At 46.6% G+C, this 20,982-nt stretch overlaps 1 protein-coding gene across 3 annotated transcripts; it reads left to right on the top strand.

The window, feature by feature from the left end:
* Positions 1-400: 400 nt before the first annotated feature.
* LOC139272720 (solute carrier family 22 member 2-like) lies at positions 401-20,396 on the top strand. 3 transcript variants are annotated; one of them, XM_070888817.1, is made up of 11 exons: positions 401-811; positions 4,223-4,326; positions 4,418-4,572; positions 5,537-5,705; positions 5,785-5,892; positions 8,021-8,033; positions 8,533-8,633; positions 17,016-17,230; positions 18,733-18,841; positions 19,535-19,647; positions 20,293-20,396. In XM_070888817.1, exons 1-11 carry the CDS (start codon positions 401-403, stop codon positions 20,394-20,396), a joined length of 1,602 nt encoding a protein of 533 aa, XP_070744918.1. The 3 variants fall into 3 exon arrangements, with proteins under 3 accessions (XP_070744918.1, XP_070744917.1, XP_070744919.1); XM_070888816.1 differs by lacking the exon at positions 8,021-8,033 and having other exon boundaries at positions 5,785-5,908; XM_070888818.1 differs by lacking the exon at positions 8,021-8,033 and having other exon boundaries at positions 5,785-5,914; positions 8,545-8,633.
* Positions 20,397-20,982: the final 586 nt, after the last annotated feature.

Below are 20,982 nucleotides of genomic sequence, written 5' to 3'. Positions count from 1 at the left end.
AGGCGAGACTGCTTTTGACACGGGAATCCATCAGTTTTTCACCAATTATTGACAGTCTCAATTTCTCGACAAGTTATTGAGGATGTGTTGTAAGCTGAGAAATAAGACATTTAAAAATAAAATCAGCAAAGTGCAGAAGTTGTGTATTCAAGTTGAAGTTTTGAAAAGTGGCAGTCTGTGTTAGTTTGTAACTGCACTGAATAATTCAGAGTCACATTTCATTTGTTCACTCATTTACTAACTTGATAATCTCAATTTACACAGTTGATTGGTAGACCGATCTTCGATGTTGATTTGCTGGGCTACACTCCTGTGACACTACAGGTAGATACCCCTTGTGCGGACAGGCAGTCAGTAGCAACCTGCTCCCTCCACGAAACTGTTGAGCAGATCCCTCGTCATGCCGACCTTTGATGATGTTCTGGAGGAAGTAGGAGGATTTGGACTCTATCAGAAGGTCACTTTCTTTTACGTGTGTCTGACCTCGGCGATGTTCTCCTACCTGTACGTGGGATTTGTGTTTTTAGCCGTTACTCCCGACCACTGGTGCAGGAGTCCTGGGGTGATGGGACTGAGGGATAAGTGCAACTGGTCTCTGGAACAGGAGAAGAATTACACGTTGCCCGTGGGGCGACCCGGCAGCTCCTCCTACAGTCAGTGCCAGAGGTACGATGTGGACTGGAATTCCTCTTCAGGCAGCTGTGAAAACCCACTGCCGTTGGTCCAGAATGCTTCCCGAGATCTGCCACTGACCACGTGCCGGGATGGGTGGGTTTTTGCAAACGGCTCTTTCCCCAGTATTGTGACAGAGGTAGGTTGTATTTTTGGTCAGAGATCAAATGCCAATTATATTAGAACGCTAGCAGTAGACAATAGAAGCATCTCAAATCGGACAGAAAGGTCACAGTTGGCACCACACCAGTGTTTCTCGGTTTCAGCCGTGATTTCAGCCGTCTCGGTCCCACAAGCACTCCCCTCCCTTTAAGAGCATGTGTAAAACCGACCCCTTTTGTCCTAACATCGCCTTATGTGGCTCAGTGTCCATTTTTGTCCAATTACACTCCTGTGATGCGCCTTGGGACAATTTACTACATTAATATCGGTATATGAACACAAGTTATTGTTGAATGTTAGTCAGTAAGTTTGCACTTTACTGCATCTGCGATGGCTGAGAGTTTGTTGTAACTTTGTATTTAACTTTGCACTCGAGCCTTTAACCTCTTTTTGCACTTCCTTCTCCTGCTTTTACACTCTCTTCCCTCAATGATCAATATCTAACGTGTTGTGAAGCGCCTTGGGGACGTTTTACTAGTTGAAGGTCCTATATAAATAAAAGTAGTTATTGTATAATTTAGACCATCATACAGTGCGATACAACAATGGGGACTGTATATGTGGGGAAGTAAGAACTGAATAAAAGTGCTCCTCAGTCATATTAAATGCACTGTAGTGCATCATTTACATTCTATGCGAAACAGTCGTAAATGGTGCTGAACCCAAGTGAGTTAAAATGAAATTTGTGTACTATCTCCAAATTGTGATGAATGATGTGTGCTGTGATGAACTAAGTTGAAAACAGCAGTAGTTAGATTTTAGATTTGATCAGAAGCACAAGGTAATGACTGAACTCGTGAGAGGGACAGGAAGGGCATCCAAGCTCGAGCTCCCTGGATGACTACAAATCTAGAGATTAAAATGAAAGAGAAAGGAGGTTTATGACAAATTATAAGGTTTGTAATATAGCAGAGAACAAAGTTGAATATAGAAAGTACAGAGATCTAAAAAAGGGAATAAGAGTGGCAAAGGGAATAGATTAGTAGCTGGCATCAGAAGGAACCCAAAAGTCTTTTATAAACATATAAATAGTAAAAGGGTAGTCACAGGAAGGGTGGGGCCGATTTGAGACCAAAAGGGAAATCGTCTCGTGCAGGCAGAGGACGCGACTGAGGTGCTAAATGAACACTTTGCATCTGCGCTAGAAAAGAGGACGATGCCAAAGTAGCAGGAGGTAGTGGGGATATTGGATAGGATAAAAATAGATAGAGGATGTACTTAAAAGGTTAGCAGTCCTCAAAGTAGAAGTATCACCTAATCCAGACGGGATGCATCCTAGGTTACTGAGTGAAGCAAGGGTTGAAATTGCAGAGGCTCTGGCCCCAATCCTCCTCAGATATGGGGGTGGTGCCAGAGGGCTGGAGGATTGCAAATGTTACACCCCTGTTTAAAAAGGGGAGGGGAATAAACCCAGAAAGTGTAGGGCAGTCAGCTGAATGGTGGTGGTGGGGAAATTTTGAGACCATCAGAGATCAAAATTAATTGGCACTTGGAAAATATGGGTTAATAAAAGGCAGCTAGCACTGATTTGTTAAAGGCAAATCATTTTTGGCGAACTTGATTGAGTTCTTTTGAAGTAACTGAGAGGGTTGATGAAGGTAGTGCGGTTGATGTGTATATGGATCTTCAAAAGGTGTTTGATAAAATGCCACATAATAGACTTGTTAGCATAATTGCATCGATGGGGTTAAAGGGGCAGTGACGGCGTGTATATGGCATTGGCTAAGGGACAGAAAGTAGTGGTGAACGGTTGTTTCTCAGACTGGAGGGAAGAGGAAGCGGCTGTGGTGTCCCCCCAGGGCTCAGTGTAGGGTCCACTGCTCTTTTTGATATATATTAATGACCCGGACTTTGGTATATACAGAGCATGATTTCATAGTTTGCGGATGATACGAAACTCTGAAATGTAATAAACAATGAGGATAGCAACAGATTTCAGGAGGATATAGAGAGACTGGTGAAATTTAACACAGAGCAGCTTGAAGGGATATATTTTGGTAGTGAGACTGAGGAGAGGTGATATCAACAAAACAGTACAATTTTAAAGGGGAAGCGAGACCAGAGAGGCCTGCGGTTGTGTGCGCTGAAATCTGTGAAGGTGGCAGGACAGATTGAGAAGATGGTTTAAAAAAGCATATATGATTCTTGATAAATAGAGACAGATTTCAAATGCAAGGAGGTGACGCTAAACCAAACATTTAAAAAAAATCTTCAACCCGTCCATTTCCGGCGATCAGCCAACCCACTCCCAGGAGGCAGGTTAGCCACTTAAATATTATGAGGCTGGGAGCATCACATTTAATTTCCCTTACAGGTTTAACTGGTTTCCCGAGGCCTGGGAAACCCGGCTGACCAGACAGTTCAAGGGAGGTGAGAACAGTTTCAGGGAAAAGGCAAGTGCCCTTCGAGCACTGCTTGTGAGCCAGGAGGAGCAGGAGTGCTGCCCCGCCCCAAGCTCGACTGCTTCCCTTGGATCAGACCTGCCTGCTGCTGATCAGGGGTCAGATCACCCCCCCATGCTCCCACCAGCCACTATAGGCTCCTTAACCGTGCCTGTCGTCCGCTCCGGAGTGCTCCCGCCCGACTGGAAGCCAAGTCTGTCAATCAGGCTGACTTCTGGACGGGGATCCTGTCCCACACACATGGATGCAGTGAAGTTAAGACATCCGTACTTCCCGACGGAGACTCTTTCTCCCTGCCCCCCCCCCCCACCCCCCCCCCCCCCCCCCGGCTTGGATAACCCACCCCTGTCAATATCCGGTACTTTGTGGCCAATTCTGGGCACTGCACTTTAGGAAGGTCGTCAAAGCCTTAGAGAGGGTGCAGAGGAGATTTACTGGAATGGTACCAGGGGTGAGGGACTTCAGTTGTATGGATGGAATGGAGAAGCTGGGGTTGTTCTCCTTAGAGCAGAGAAGGTGAAGAGGAGATTTGATGGATGTGTTCAAAATCACGAAGGGTTTTGATAGAGTAACTAAGGGGAAACTTTCCTATGGCAGTGGGTCGGTAACCAGAGGACAAAGATTTCAGCTGATTGGCAAAAGAACCAGAGGCGACAGTAGGAAACAATTTTTTTTACACCGTGAGTTGTGATCTGGAACGCACTGCCTGAAAGGGTGGTGGAAGCAGATTCAATAGTAACTTTCAAAAGGGAATTGTAAAATACTTAAAGGGGAAATGTTTGCAGGGGAAGGAAGGAGCGGGGGAGTGGTACTAACTGGATCGCTCTTTCAAGGAGCCGGCACGATGGGCCGAATGGCCTCCTGTGCTACATCATTCTATGATTCTATGAGCTGAAAAATGTAAGATGCTATGAGAAGTGCGTGTTTTAATATATCTCGTATGAAACCACACGAACACAATTTGTTTGTCTACACAATTTCTACAGTTTGAACTGGTGTGTGCTGATGCCTGGAAACTGGACCTGACTCAAGCTTGTCTGAACCTGGGGTTTATGCTGGGAACGATACTGATGGGCTACACAGCAGACATGTATGTATAAATGCCATCTACCGATCACAGGTTTGAAATGTCATGGCAATATTTTTCTTGCTATTTAATCATTCAATTATTCTCTCTGCAGGTTTGGCAGAAAATTGAGCTTCTTGTTTGCAACCTTTGTGACATCAGTGGTGGGACTTGTGGTAGCATTCTTACCCAACTACACATGGTTTCTGATCTTCCGAACTCTGCAGGGCTTATTCAGCAAAGGAAGTTGGTTGTGTGCCTATGTCTTCAGTAAGAATTCTACTTTTGCCTACATGCTAATAACAAATGTTGTAGCTGCTCTGCAGTAACACTGGTAACATTTAGTACCAGTAACCACTATCGCAGTGCTATGCTTTGTTCCATTGTATAATCTGCCCATTTAATAAACTAACATTCACGCTTTGATCATTTCTAACGTATAAACTTTCATTATGGCATCATTTGTGGGCTGCAGTAAATGGGTTTCATGTTTTATGCATTATTGTTCTGGTAAATATTTGTAACTGGTAAATGCTATTTTTAGTCAGTAAATGTTCCCCCTTGCATGGTGGTATTAATATCAAATGTTCCTCTTACAATTACTAGTGCAAGAGATTAGTAATATAGTCCCCTTTAGCAAGTTGGCACTCTTATAATGCCATTTAATAAATTGTAACATTAGTAGGATTGGTCTAGTTGTAGTTGTATGTCTCGCTAGGGTTTAAAAAAAAACAATTGATAGATTATTGAGAATTCACGACTTTAACACTCTGGGAATGTAATGGCAGTTGACGTCGCAAAACATATTGTTGGTGTCCAGAGACACATGGCGTCTAGCCAAGTGTGCTTTTGAGAGGGGTGTGGTGTGTCTGTAATGGATTCTTGGGTTAACCTTGCTTGTGAGGGCACATTAGTGTTGCAGAAATCTCCAGGTGGTTCTAGGCCAGGATCTTTGTGGTAATATTGCGAGGCTGTGTTACTGGCCTGTGCTCCTATCTCGGCAGCTCCTCACTTGGCACAGAGCTTTGCAAAACCTCACCGAGAGCTTTAAAATTGTTCACATGCTACAAGCGGGTTTGATCTAGATTCCTGACCGAGTGGAGCTTTCATTTTGCTGCATAATGTAACCAGTTTAGGCTGGGTCCCCAATGTAGTAAATCGAATATTGCACCATTGATGTTGTGGGCAAAGAGCTGACAAATCGCTGATTTATTAAGCTGTGTTTTTGTTTCAGTCACAGAGCTTGTTGGACTAGAGTATAGAAGAACTGTGGGAATTTTATACCAAGTATGCTATAGTATGGGGATGATGCTCCTTCCAGCTGTTGCTTATTTACTACCGGCCTGGAGAAATCTGCAGCTGGCCGCTACCATCCCAAACTTCCTCTTCCTGACCTACTACTGGTAATGTCTATAAAGACAGTCATTATCTGAGCCAGTCGCCAAAGTACTTCGCAATAACCTGGCTGTGTTACACTTGCAGGTTGATCCCGGAGTCTCCCAGATGGCTGTTGTCTCAGAAGAAGAACGCAGAAGCCATGACTGTTATACGGAAGATGGCAAAAATGAATGGGAAAAGTCTCTCAAAAAAGTCCGAGGTGATTAACGTGAATGTCTTGCCACAGTTGGTCAAAAATTTGACCAAATAACGTATTTTTCGAAGGCTTTGTTTTGGTTAGCTGGGTGTTTGATGCGTGTGGAAACTTGTCTCCAAGCCCCGCTAATGGGAAGTCCATCAGGTCGCGCTAGCCTGACTTGGAGTACGCACTCCCCTTTCTGTAGGGGCACCCCCATTTCCATCAGCCCAGAGGGTTGATAAGAGTCAAGGCTCAAGGACCCCCCCAAGGGTGCAGAGGGATACTGCTGGAGTTGAACCAGCTAAAATTGTGCTGCTTACTCGCCCAGAGCTGGTAGGCTTCCCAGTCTTTGCTCAGCCAGGATCAACCGTTCTGTTAGGGCATTGGCTTGGAGACAAATGGGAAGAATCCCAGCCTCCAGGTTTCATAATGAAGCTGCCAGCCTGGCTCACTAATCAACAGTGTCTTGAAGAGCTGTACACTCACCTGGTTCAGCTACTGGATTACAGTCTGTCAGAGGATTTACGTGGTTTCGAACTTCCATCACCAGGCAGGTCATCATTCAGAACTCCAAGCCATAGTCAATATCTTCACCGAGGCGTACAAAAGCATGGGCCTTACACTAAACATCCGTAAGACAAAGGTCCTTCACCAACCTGACCCCACACAGCATTGCCCCCCCGTCATCAAAATCCATGGCCTTGGACAACGTGGACCATTTTCCATACCTCAGGAGCCTACTATCAGCAAGAGCCGATATTGACGACAAGGTCCAACACTGCCTCTAGTGTGCCAGCGCAGCCTTCGGTCGCCTGAGGAAGAGTATGTTTGAAGACCAGGACCTCAAATCTGGCACCAAGCTTTACGGTCTACAGGGTAGTAGTGATATCCGCTCTCCTATATGGCTCAGAGACGTGGACCATATACAATAGACACCTCAAAGCGCTGGAGAAGTACCATCAGTGCTGACTCCGCAAGATCCTGCAAATCCACTGGGAGGATAGATGTACTAACATCTGTGTTCTCGATCAGGCCAACATCCTCAGCATCGAAGCACTGACCACACTCGACCAGATCTGTTGAGTGGGCCACATCGTCTGCATGCCTGACACAAGACTCCCAAAGCAAGCGCTCCACTCGTAAACTCCTACACGCCAAGTGAGCCCCAGGTGGGCAGAGGAAACGTTTCAAGGACACCCTCAAAAGCCTCCTTGATGAAGTGCAACATCCCCATTGGCACCTGGGAATCCCAAAGACCACCCTAAGTGGAGGAAGAGCATCTGGGAGGGCGCTGAGCACCTCGAGTCTCAAAGCCGAGAGTATGTAGAAACAAAGCGCAAGCAGCGGAAAGAGCGTGTGGCAAACCAGACTCCCCACCCACCCTTTCCTTCAACCAATGTCTGTCCCACCTGCGACAGACAGTAATTCCTGAATTGGACTGTAGAGTCATCTGAGAACTCGCCTTGAGTGGAAGCAAGTCTTCCTCGATTTCGAGGGACTGCCTATGATGATGATGATGATGACCTCCACCCCCAATGAAACCCATTTTCACATGTCCCAAACCGAGGATAGACACTCGTTGATAATTAGACAGCTGATGAGGGCAGGTTTGATTCTGCACCCAAAGCACAGCAGATACCAGAAAATCCTCATGAACTGCATAGTGAACATAACATAAGAATTAGGAGCAGGAGTCGGCCATTCAGCCCCTCGAGCCTGCTCCACCATTCAATGAGATCATGGCTGATCTTCTACCTCAACTCTACTTTCCCGCACTATGCAGCATAGCTCACGACAGAATGTGTGAGCAGATTGCCCCCGTTGTCCTGACCACCACACCCGGTCAGACAAAATGGTTCCTTGGCGAAGAGGTACTGAGTGTTCAATTACTCTCTCTGCAGGGTAACTCCGCTCCTCTCTGATTTGCTTCTGTTTCATCTGATCGGCTTCATGCTGCAAGACGGACTCTTAAAGGCTTTAATTCTGTGACCATCCAATTTATTACATTGCTTCTTTTTCTTAATTAAAAAAAAAGTATTTTGTTCATTGAAAATTCTGTAGCTGGGTAGAATGAGAAACAACCGCATTATAGAGAAGCAATGTTAGGCATCAGGTAGGATGCTGGAATCAAGATTTCTTCAGACTACAGCACTTGGCAGTCAAATTTATTTGTGAGTATTAAAGGTCAAAAAAAGATAGTGTTTGTTTAATTCTCCCTTAAAGATCATTTCAGTCCTTTTAGACTGCGGACTATGTTGGCCAACCAATAGGACCTAGTCCTCTCGGGTTCCAGCTGATGATTGGCATTGCCAAGGCCCCGTCTGCTCTCTCAAAGGTGTAAAAGATCCCGTGGCACTATTTCAAAGAAGAGCAGGGAAGTTATCCCCGGTGACCTGGCCAATATTTATGCCTCAATAAACATAGCAAAAACAGATCATCTGGTCATTATCACTTTGCCATTTGTGGGAGCTTGCTGTGTGCAAATTGGCTGCCATGTTTCCTACATTACAACAGTGACTACACTCCAAAAGTACTTCATTGGCTGTAAAGCGCTTTGAACTGTTCGGTGGTCGTGAAGGGCGCTATATAAAAAGTCTGTCTTTTTATATAACTGGATATTTTGTAAATTGAGATGACTTTTTTTCCCCCTATAGACAATTGAAGAGGACAGTGAAGACTTGGGCCGTCCTTCCTTTGTAGACCTGATACGGACACCTCAGATAAGGAAGCACACCCTGATCTTGATGTTCAATTGGTGAGATTTTATTCCTGTAAATATTTAACCCTCGGAAACTCACTGGGGCAAAAAATCTGACTTGTCAACGATCCAGATGTGTGTGAAATAGAAAACAAGAACAAAGGGCCAAAAGTAAGAATGAGAGAACACTGAATGAGAAAAGACAATTTCACTCATCCAGCCTGTTCCCTTCACAGTCCGTGTGCAGTACACCCATCATTGAAGCTCCACAACTTACTTAGGGTGGTAAGCCCTCCACATTCCTCACATGTATTTATAGTCACCAAAGCTAATGAATGAAACGCCATGATATCGAGGTAATTTTACATTGGTTGGTGCTTTGTCAGCTGTGGCTCAGTGGGTAGCACTCTCGCCTCTGAGTCAGAAGGTTTTTTAAATTATAAGGGGTTTTGATAGAGTAGATGGGGCTAAACTGTTCGCACTGGCAGTTGGCTCAGTAATCAGAGAATACTGATTTAAGATAATTAGCAAAAATGCCGGGGTGGGGGGGGGGCGAAGAGGAAAACTGTTTTCACTAATGAATTATGAATGAAATGCACTGCCTGAAAGGGTGGTGGGAACTGAACCAATAGTAACTTTCAAAAGGGATGAATCTCTACTTTAAAAAGGAAAATTTGCAGGGCTATGGGGAAAGAACAGGGCAGTGGATCTATATCTGGTCAGATCCAGCCCACCAAGTAGTTCTATCCGGCCCGCTGGATGGGACAGAAATAGCTGAGTCAGGGCTCGAGCTGCACATTCGTCTATCCACTTTCACTTCTCACGGGTCAGAGACAGACCCAAATAGCAGCCAAGGAAAAACCGTAGTAATACTTCATTCAAATTAATAATTCGCAAAAGCGATTCTCCCTGGCCAGATCTTAAAAGGATCCATTCTGTAATTGTGGGCTCCAATGGTGGATGTCTGTACCCAGAATGCACTGCATACTCGAATATGCCCTATCCATTTTAGAGTGGAGTCATGGCTGCTCATCTCCACAACTCTTTTACTGAAGAAAGTGACTGGCATCCACAGTACGATGGCAGGGGAGTTCTCACCTGGCACCCATTGGGGCGGCATTAGTAATCTTTGCAGAGATCATTATCATAGACGGTCCCTCGAAACGCCAAAAAAGGGATGAGTTCACAGGTGTTTAAATGAAAGGCCTAATATTCCAGATCCTGAACTACATCCTGAAAGGTGGAAGATGCCTGTGTGTAGATTTTTTTAACGTGGGGTGGCCATTGCACACCAGCCACCACACGGGCTTGACAGAGCTAGGTCTTGGTCCAGTGACAAGGATTAACCAAGATGACTGGAGACCAGGTCTGCTGCCCGGACCTAGTGCGCGCATACATCGCAGTGTGGGCTGGACCGTGCCGCCTCTGGGCCCCTGGCCCCAAACTCATGCCTCTCCTGGGCCTCGATCACATCCCTCCACAGTCTCTCGCTGCTTCTGCTGTATCTGTCTGCCCATGCTCCAATCTTTGCGGAGAGACACAAGGATGACTGAGGTGGGGAAATGATGCTGACTCGGGCTCTAAAGCGGGTACAGTTCTATTTCACAGCACTGATTTATTGGGTGCAGAAAATTCTGAAACATTTTCAACTTTTATCTTTTGATTCATTTCTAAACAATATTTGAATACATGTTGTGTATGTAAGATAGCATCTGACTACTATCTGAATTTATGTTTATGCAATGTTCCCTCTAGTTTTTTTTGCACTATGCTGATACACATGCGCAGTATCTCTTCCAGCGGCAGGAGCTGGGAGCAGCCTGCGTGGGACCGCACGATTGGTGGAACATTGGTGGGCGGCCCACAACAGCTCACCAAAACTTAAGTGGCCCAAATAATTGCCCACCCCCGATCTATATGATAGCAAGGTGATCAGGGCCCAGGAGAGGCATGAGTTCGGGGCCCAGGGGCAGCACGGGCCAGCCCACACTGCGATATGTGTGCGCAGTCGGTCCGTGCAGCAGAGCTGGTCTCCAGTCATCTCGGTTAATCCTTGCCACTGGACCAAGTCCTAGCTCTGTCAAGCCCGTGTGGTGGCTGGTGTGCAACAGTCACCACACGTTTAAAAAAAAAAAAAAAAAAAAATCCACGCACAAGCATCTTCCACCCTTCATGATGTATTTCGGGTCCTGGAATATTAGGTCCTTCATTGAAGCACCTGTGAACTCATCACTTTTTGGCGTGGAAGCAAGTCATCCTCGATACGAGGGACCGCCGATGATGATGATAGCATTTTCAGACAGCCAGAAACGATGGGCTAAATGGCCGCCTCCCATCCTGTCTGTCTGCATGTTTCTAACAGTATTCTGCCCTGATCATATAGCATGCTCTCCATCATCATAGGCAGTCCCTTGGAATCGAGGAAGATTTGCGTCCACTCCTGAAGTGAGTTCTTTGGTAACTGAACAGTCCAATACGAGAGTCACAGACTCTATCACAGGTGGGACAGATAGTCGTTGATGGAACGGGTGGGTGGGACTGATTTGCCGCACTCTCTTTCCACTGCCTGCGCTTGATTTCTGCAGGCTCTCCGCGTTGAAACTCGAAATGCTCAACGCCTTCCTGGATGCACTTTCTCCACTTAGGGCAGTCTTTGGCCAGGGGCTCCCAGGTGTCAGTGGTGGTGTCGCACTTTACCAGGGAGCCTTTGAGGGTGGCCTTGTAACGTTTCCGCTGCCCACCTTTGGCTCATTTGCCATGAAGGAGCTCCACATAGAGCACTTGCTTTGGGAGTCTCGTGTCTGGCATGCGAACTATGTGGCCTGCCCAGTGAAGCTGATCAAGTGTGGTCAGTGCTTCAATGCTGGGGATGTTAGCCTTGATGAGGACACTGATGTTGGTGATTTGTAGGATCTTCCGGAGACATTGTTGGTGATATATCTCCAGCGACTTGAGGTGTCTTCTGTACATCATCCATGCCTCTGAGCCATACAGGCGGGCGGGTAGTAATACAGCCCTGTAGACCATGAGCTTGTTGGTAGACCTTTGTCTTACGGATGTTTAACGTAAGGCCCATGCTTTCGTATGCCTCAGTAAATAAGTCAACTATATCCTGGAGTTCAGCCTCAGAATGTGCCCAGATGCAGGTGTCGTCCACGTACTACAGCTCAACGACAGAGGTTGGAGTGATCTTGGACCTAGCCTGGAGGCGGCGTAGGTTAAACAGCTTCCCACTGGTTCTGTCATTTAGTTCCACTCCAGCGGGTAGCTTGTTGATTGTGAGATGGAGCATGGCAGCGAGGAAGATTGAGAAGAGGGTTGGAGCGATGACGCAGCCCTGTTTGACCCCGGTCCGGACGTGGATTGGGTCTGTAATGGATCTGTTGGTAAGGATCACAGCCTGCATGTCGTCGTGGAGCAGATGAAGGATATTGACAAACTTTTGGGGGCATCTGAAATGGAGGAGGATGCTCCATAAGCCCTCACAGTTGACAGTGTCAAAGGCCTTTGGAAGATCGAAAAAGGCCATGTATAAGTGCTGCCGCTACTCCCTGCATTTTTCCTGCAGCTGTCGTGCTGCAAAGATCATGTCCGTTGTGCCCCGTAGGGAACGAAATCTGCAGTGTGATTCCGGGAGGAGTTCCTCGGCCACAGGGAAAAGACGGTTGAGGAGATCTCTAGCTACAACTTTCCCAGTGGCTGATAGGGAGATTCCTCTGTAGTTGCCGTAGTTGGACTTGTCCCCTTTTTTAAAGATGGTCATGATCACTGAATCTCTGAGATCTCCTGGCATGCTCTCCTCCCTCTAGATGAGAGAGATGAGGTCACGTATCTATACCAACAGCGCCTCTCCGCCATACTTTAGCGCCTCAGCAAGGATTCCATCTGCTCTTGTAGCCTTGTTATTCTTGAGCTAGTTTATGGTTTTTCCTACCTCGTGCAACGTTGGAGTTTCACTGAGTTGGTGGCGGGTCGCATGCTGCGGGGTGGAGTCAAGAACACTCTAGTCAAAGGCAGAGTCTCGATTGAGGAGGTCTTCAAAGTGCTCCTTCCAGCGGGCCCTGACAACCTCAGTGTCCTTGAGTATTTCCCCGTTCTTGGCCAGCAGTGGGGTGGGGCCTTGGGAGTTTGGACCGTAGATGGCCTTGACTGCGATGAAGAATCCTCGCATATCGTGGCTGTTGGCCAGTTGTTGTATCTCCTGTGCTTTCTCCAGCCACCACCTGTTCTTTAGGTCCCGGGTTTTTTGTTGGACCTCAGCCTTGAGCCGTTTGTAATGTTGCTTTGCTGCTCCCGAGTTGGGTTGTTGCTTGAGGCTCAGAAATGCTCTGAGCTTGTGATCTGTTAGTTCTTGGATTCGACCAACTATCTTATATTTATTCTGAAAGCCTTCAATCCCATTCCTTTTGTTTCCACATCTAAATCCCCCACACTCCCTGAAAGGGGCTGATGTGTTGGGGTGTAGCTGCACCCATGTGGCCAGCCTCTAGAGTCTTGCACAAGTGTCCATTTTTCATTTCTGAACCTGGATGGCGAATGCGGACTGGCTGCACTTCTGTGGAGGGCCGAAAGTCACAACTAATGGTGTCCCCACCTGGCGCACACGCACTCTCTCTCATTCGTACTTGCCCCCACTAATCTTCTCATCTCCGCTGAGGTTTACTCACTCTGCACTAAAGTCTCCGTTTTCTGCATATTGTCCACATGAAATGCCTGCTTCTGTCTGCCTTGCCTTTTTACAAACATGGATTGTATCTCCTTTCAAGGTTCTGTTTTCCTGTGCAGAGAGGAGGAATAAATGGGTCATTTTTGGGTTAGGTAACCCTAAATGCAGGCTGTAACTAGTGGGCGGTGGGGTGGCCACAATGATCGGTTCTTGGGCCTCAGCTATTTCCATCATCATCACAGGCAGTCCCTCGAAATCGAGGAAGACTTGCTTCCACTCTAAAAGTGAGTTCTCAGGTGACCGTACAGTCCAATACAGGAATTACAGTCTCTGACACAGGTGGGACAGACAGTGGTTGAAGGAAAGGGTGGGTGGGGAGTCTGGTTCTCCATACGCTCCTTCCGCTGCCCGCGCTTGATTTCTGCATGCTCTCGGCGATGAGACTCGAGGTGCTCGCCGCCCTCCCAGATGCACTTCCTCCACTTAGGGCAGTCTCAGCTATTTACAATCTATATCAATGACTTAGATGAGGACGGAGTGTAATATATCCAAGTTTGTTGACGATACAAAGCTAGGTGAGAAAGTAAACTGTGAGGAGGATGCAAAGGGCATATAAGCAGGTTAAGCGAAGGACATGGCAAATGGAATATAATGTGGAGAAATGTGAAGTTCTCCACTTTGGTAGAAAAAATAGAAAAGCAGAGTATTTTTTAAATGGTGAGAGATTGGGAAATGTTGGTGTTCAGAGAGACCTGGGTGTCCTTGTACACAAATCACTGAAAGTTAACATGCAGGTACAGCAAGCAATTAAGAAAGCAAATGGTATGTTGGCCTGTATTACAAGAGGTTTGAAGTATAAGACTAAAGAAATCTTACTGTAATTATATAGGGCATTGGTGAGACCGCACCTAAAGTATTGTGTACAGTTTTGGTCTCTTTACCTAAGGAAGGATATATTTGCCTTTAGAAGGAGTGTTTTCTGGGATAGGGGGATTGTCCTATGAGCAGCGATTAAGGAGACTAAGCCTATATTCCCTAGAATTTAAAAGAATGCGAAGTTATCTCATTGAAACATTAAAATTCTTACAGGGCTTGACAGGGTAGATGCAGGGAGGATGTTTCCTCTGGCTGGGGAGTCTAGAACCAGGGGTCACAATCTCAGAATAAGGGGTCGGCCATTTAGGACTGAGATGAAGAGAAATTTCTTCACCCATAGGGTTGTGAATCTTTGGAATTCTCTACCCCAGAGAGCTGTGATTGTTCAGTTGTTGAGTATATACAAGACAGGGATTGATAGATTTTTGGATATTAAGGGAATCGAGGGATATGGGGATAGTGCAGGAAGGTTGTGATAGATGCTACATAAATGTAAAACTTTAAAGCGAGGCTTTTTGTTCCATTGAAGAAGTGGAGGCGACATGATTGAGTTTTCTGTTGAAACTGATGACTGGAATGGATTTTGTTTGGGCAAATAGGTGATGAACTAGGGGACATCAGTGTAAAATATAAACACAGATTGAGGTTAGCTGCCAAGAAGGTATGTCTCTTCACCGAGTCACTGACCTTGCAACAATGTGAGGGCCCGGATTTGATGGACTTCCCGCCCACTGCCGTCGACATTTCTCTTCGGGTCCCGTCCAGTGGCCGTTTCGATTTGGGCTGGAGTGGGTGGGAGGGGAGTTCCGCCGGGAACCGCCCGCTGACGGCCAAGTGGCGGAAGTGGACTCCCGCTCGCCGAGCTCCCAGATTGGTGTGGGCGGGAGTCTGAGCCACAACGGGGGTGGACTTACTGCGAGGCGGCTGGTCTGTCCCACACGGTGAGTCTCAAGAACCTGAAAAAAAAGTGAGTGAACATTTTTACATTTTTTTTCTTGGTCCCCTGAAGGTGTTCCGGTGGTTTTTAAAAAATTTTTCTTTACATGTCTTCGACCCTCCGTGGGCCCGACTCCATCCTCGGTGGCACACGGGCGGCAAGCGCCTTTGCCGCCGAGAATGAGAGCTCCCCTGGCTGCTGCCCAGATTGGTGGCGTAAGTCCCTCATTTGCTGCCCGTCGACCTTCGAGAGGCCTTGTTGATGAAAACCCCGCCCAAAGTACCATCAAGTACCTCGGCGGTCCTTTGGGCGGGTGGGGGCCTTCATCAAATTCGGGCCCTGAGACCCGTTTGGATTCACCACAGCCCTTCCAAAGGGAACTGGGGGTGCTCCTGGGAGTCAGGAACATCTCCAGTTATAAAAGGGAGCTTGGGGTAGCTGTACTTTTTTTTTTTCGGGGGGGCGGGTGGGCTTTTTCCCTTCTTTCAGAGATTGCATCAATGGGGGGAGTGTGGATAGATGGTGCATGCGGGCCCTATACACCATGTCTAGATGGCTGGGGCTAGTTAGATCAAGTGGGATTTTCCTGCTTTCCTTCATACTTCAAAACCCTTTTTACTGGGACTGTGGCTACCTTGTGGGACGATACTGAAGTCCGCTTAGTAAGGTATCCATGTGAAGGAATCACCACTCCTTCACTCCGCATTACTAGTTAGGCCTATTTACAGAAGAGATTATGCTCTGTAAATATGTAGTTAAGGTAGGCTTAGAAAATGAATTGTCCCACTCCCATTTTGTTCCCGTTCTCCGATATTCCACATGGGCTCCAGGTAAACAAATGAAGAAAGGATGTTGGATGGTCCATTTTCTGACAGGGTAGATGCAGGGAGGATGTTTCCCCTGGCTTGGGATTCTAGAACCAGGGCTCACAGTCAGAATAAGTGGTGGGCCATTTAGGACTGAGATGAGGAGAAAGCTCTTCACCCAAAGAGTTGTGAATGTTTGGAATTCTCTATCCTAGAGGGCTGTGGAGACTCAGTCGTTGAGTATATTCAAGACAGAGATCGATAGATTTTGGATATTAAGGGAATCAAGGGATATGGCGATAGTGCAGGAAAGTGGAGTTGAGGTAGGAGATCAGCCATGATCTCATTGAATGGTGGAGCAGGCTCGAGGGGTCGAATGGCCTTCTCCTGTTCCTAATTCTATGTTCTTAAAACAAGTTCACTTCAGTAAATTTCTCATTGCTAACTTAGATCCCTCCTCTGAATTTTAACGCAGATTTAGAATAATAAATTATTACAAATGACGCTGTTAAAGAAAACAAGATTGAGAGGAGACTTGAAAATGCTGACTTTAGTCCTTGAAATGCTGTGTGTTCTGTTGAACTATTTCTCTGTGTAGTTTTTCGCCATGTGACGGTGTAATTCCACATTTACAAAACATGCTGTATGTCTAAGAGTTGCAGGACGACACATGGTAACCTGATAAATGGGTCACTTGAGTGTTGCCCATCTGCTGATGGGCTGTTTCCCTGTGTCTGGTGGGTAAACTTCAGGAAATAAACGCAGGTATTACTGGCGTTTGGTAGGCCGAGCTGATCATTGGATCACACTTTGTGCCGTAGCAAGGACAAATTCAAAGGTGAAGGCTTCATGATACCAAAGTTAATTATGTCATGTGACATGGTGACCTTAGTTATGGCCTATGGTGACCTTAGTTATGGCCTATGGTGATCCTAGCAATGACGTATGGCCTACAATGACCTTAACAATGACATATGGCCTTTGGTGACCTTGGCTATGGCCTTTGGTGACCTTGGCTATGACATATGACCTATGGTGACCTTAGCAATGGCCTACGATGACCTTCGCAATGCCGCCTAGCCGACTGGAACATCCTTGGTTCCGCAATCGTCGAGATACCGCAGGACTATAACTCGTTTGCAACCTCATTTCAGGTTCTCTTGTGCCTTGGTGTACCAAGGGCTTGTCATGCGATTGGGAACTCTGGGAGGAAACATTTACCTTGATTTCTTCATCTCGGGAGCGGTCGAGATCCCGGCAGCAGTCCTCATCCTGTTGGTGATTGAGCGAATCGGGCGCCGCCTTCCCTTTGCGACGGGCGGCCTGTTGGCGGGAGCCTCCTGTTTGATCGCGGCGTTCATACCCGAGAGTAAGTACCGGACAGTAATTGTAATCCAGTCCCAGGCCAATGAACCTGATCAGGTGTCTGTATTCTATTCTAATTGCATGGCAATGAGACAGCACAGAAGGTGGCCATTCAGCCCATCATGCCTGTGCTGGTCCTGAAAGAGTTATCCAATTAGTCCCACTCCCCTATCCTTTCTCCATAGCCTTGCAAATTTTTCCTTTTCAAGTATTTATCCAATTCCCTTTTGAAAGTTACTATTGAATCTGGTTCCACTGCCCTTTCAGGCCGTGCGTTCCAGATCATAACTTGTTGAGTAAAACATTTCTCCTCATCTCACCACTGGTTCTTTAGCCAAATACCTTAAATCTGTGTCCTCCTGGCTCTTGAGCCTCCTGCCAGTGGAAACACTTTCTCCTTTAAATCTCCCCTTAATTTTCTCTGCTCCAAGGAGAACAATCCCAGCTTCTCTAGTCTCCTCACATAATTGAAGTTTCTCATCCCTGGTACCATTCTGGTAACGGAATTGATGAGAACGTGATGTATACTTGATTCTGGTGACATGAATCATAGAAATTTACAGCACGGAAGGAGGCCAGTTCGACCCATCGTGTCCGCGCCGGCCGACCAAGAGCTATCCAGCCTAATCCCACTTTCCAGCTCTTGGTCCGTAGCCCTGTAGGTTGCGGCACATCAGGCGCATATCCAAGTACCCTTTAAATGTGGTGAGGGTTTCTGCCTCTACCACCCTTTCAGTCAGTGAGTTCCAGACCCCCACCACCCTCTGGGTGAAGAAATTTCCCCATAAATCCCCCCCTCAACCTCGTACCAATTATTTTAAACCTATGCCCCCTGATTGTTGACCCCCCCCCTGCGAAGGGAATCCAGTCCTTCCTATCCTCTCTATCTAGGCCCTTCATAATTTATACACCTCAATCAGATCTCCCCTCAGCCTCCTCTGTACCAAAGAAAACAAGGCCAGCCTATCCAGCCTGTGAGTGAGATGGATCGGCAGACTATGCTATAGAACACTAGGATGGAAGGTCACACAGACATTCTCTCCGTGATCACTTCCTGTCGTGTAACTGTAGTGAAGCACTATTTTAATTGTCCAAATGCTTTATCTACTGTTTGGAGAACTTGGCCCCCATTTTTGAACTTGCTATGTAATTTTCTTAGTGGGGCCAGAACATTCTAGCCAGCCAGCAGTAAAGGCTGCCCACCTGTGGAGTGATGCTCCACACACATGTCTGTCCAAGCTCACCTGATCGCGGCTCTTGAATCACTCGATTGCCATGCGCTGCACCAACTCGTGCTGGCTACGCATCGCGCTGCCCACGTATCAGTCTGGGGCCAGTGTCTGCGGGTTATGATGACCCCAGTAGTGATTGCAAGTCTTGCAGAACTAGAACGAGTTCATTTAAAATCTCTCAGCAAATGTAATTAGTTTTAAAAAAAAAAAAAATTCCCTGGTAATTGAAATGTGAATATTGCTAATTGTACTTGTATTGATTTTTCCAATTCAGATCTCAGTTGGCTGGCAACAGCCATAGCCTTTGTGGGCAAACTAGGAATCACTATAAGCTTCGAAATGGTGGTGTTTGTAAATGCTGAACTATACCCAACATTTATAAGGTGCGTGCTGAATAGAAATGATTCTCTACATGGAAACAGCAGTCTTTTAATGAATCTTTTAATTAAATTATAGTTCTAGTGCCAGCTATAGCTCAGTGGGCACTTGCCTCTGAGCCAGAAGGTTGTGGGTTCAAGTCCCGCTCCAGAAACCTGAACACACAAATCTAGGCTGACGCTCCCAGTGCGGTGCTGAGGAAGTGCTGCACTGTCGGAGGTGCCATCTTTCAGATGAAATGTTGAACCAAGGCCCCGTCTGCGCTCTCAGGTAGATGTAAAAGATTCCATGGCACTATTTCGAAGAAGAGCAAGGAAGTTATCCCCGGTGTCCTGGCCAATATTTATTCCTCAATCAACATAACAAAAACAGATTGGTCATTATCTCATTACGGTTTGTGGGAGCTTGCTGTGCGCAAATTGGCTGCCGCGTTTCTCACATTACAACAGTGACTGCACTCCAAAAGTACTTCATTGGCTGTAAAGTGCTTTGAGACATCTGGTGGTCGTGAAAGGGGCTATATAAATGCAAGTCTTTCTTTCTAATTCAGTTATCGATTACACACAACATCTGGTTGAAGTGACCCATTATCTTGAACTGTAACATAAAGATGAAACTTGATTTGCTGGAAGTATTTAGTGCTAGTGAAATGGAGAAGTTACTTTGTCAGGAGGTAAAGGTGCATTTCCTATATCCAGGAATCTTGGTGTTTCCGTGTGCTCATCGCTGTGTGACATCGGAGGGATAGCCGCCCCATTCATCGTGTACAGACTGGCAGATATCTGGATGGGAATGCCTCTTGTGGTTTTTGGTGAGGATCTTGTATTTCGTGCAATGCGTTTAGCGAGTTTAATGTTGGGCTTTTATCGTTTGCTGACACAACGAGACGCACAACTATAATGGTTGCAATTCTCAAAAGTCCCAATAAGTCCACAATGGGCAAAGCAAGCTCAGATTTCACACTCACTAAAAACACTTCTTACATCACTCTCTCTCGTAATTCCTATTCTCAAGTAAAGGACCAATGACATCCTTCCATTCAAGTAGGGAGATCAGACTGAGGAGGGGAGGGAGATCAGAGACTGGGGAGGGAGGGAGGGAATGAATATCCGAATCAGAGACCGAGGAGGGGGGAGAGATCAGAGACTGAAGCGGGGGTGGGTCACACTGAGGGAAGATCTCGGACTGGGGATGATACAATTTAGGATTGGTCAGAATCCAAACTACTGTTTTTCTGCAAACATACATTCTTCACTTCTGTTTCATCATTCAGAGTTTGTGTAGAATAAACTGGATTACAATGTATTTTCTTTATGTACAATTCCTATGTGCGTCATAGAAAATATCAGTGTAGTAGCATTCATGAACGAGAGTTGGTCAAATATAGTTTAATTTAAGATAATCCATTTGTGTAGTTTGCACTAACTGGTTGGGTGTTGTGTCCATTCATTCCCAGGGGTGACTGGTTTGATTTCTGGCGGCCTTGTGTTGCTCTTGCCTGAAACAAAGGGATTGACTTTACCCGACACCATCGAGGACGTGGAGAGGATCAGGCGGTGAGTCAGTGAACAATTGTGGCAGGACTGGTCAGCTCTTGCCTTCAACTTTCCTCCCACTGGATTATTTTGCCCACTGTTGAGAAGTTTTTTCCCTCCTCGTGTTTAAACTCCCCCTGCCCCCCCCCAACCACCACCACACCACCATTGCCATGGGTTCCCAATCTGGTCCACATGTGTTCCCGAACTCCTGTCCATTCTCCCGGAGCTCGGGACCCATCGGGTGGCTGGTTTAGGAGAGTGACCAGTGGTGACATTTCCTCCCTCCCTGTGAGAAAACAACCAGCAATTCCCCAGTGCCCTTGCCCAAGGACCCGGGTAAAATCCTGAGCTGGGGTGGGAGCTTAGATCGACTGGGGCGCTCAGCTTGTCGGGCCTTGCACTCCACGTGCGGGAGAGTTATCTTCACAGACGTGCTGCTCGGTGCTGAGCACCGAACATAAGAACTCCAGATTGCAGCCGAGTGCTTCCTCAGGATCTCCGTTTCTGCAACCCCCTACCTGCTGAACGTCGCTTGAAAATGCTGGAATTGTCCCAGGACCCTGCGAATCACAAGGGCTTTCAACAGTACTGACCTGACCTGTGCTCAA

This window comes from Pristiophorus japonicus, chromosome 9 (genome assembly GCF_044704955.1).
Source record: "Pristiophorus japonicus isolate sPriJap1 chromosome 9, sPriJap1.hap1, whole genome shotgun sequence".
NCBI classification, from domain to species: Eukaryota; Metazoa; Chordata; class Chondrichthyes; family Pristiophoridae; genus Pristiophorus; species Pristiophorus japonicus.
The sequence above is the reverse complement of the archived record's forward strand: the minus strand, read 5'-3'. Positions and strand labels throughout refer to the sequence as shown.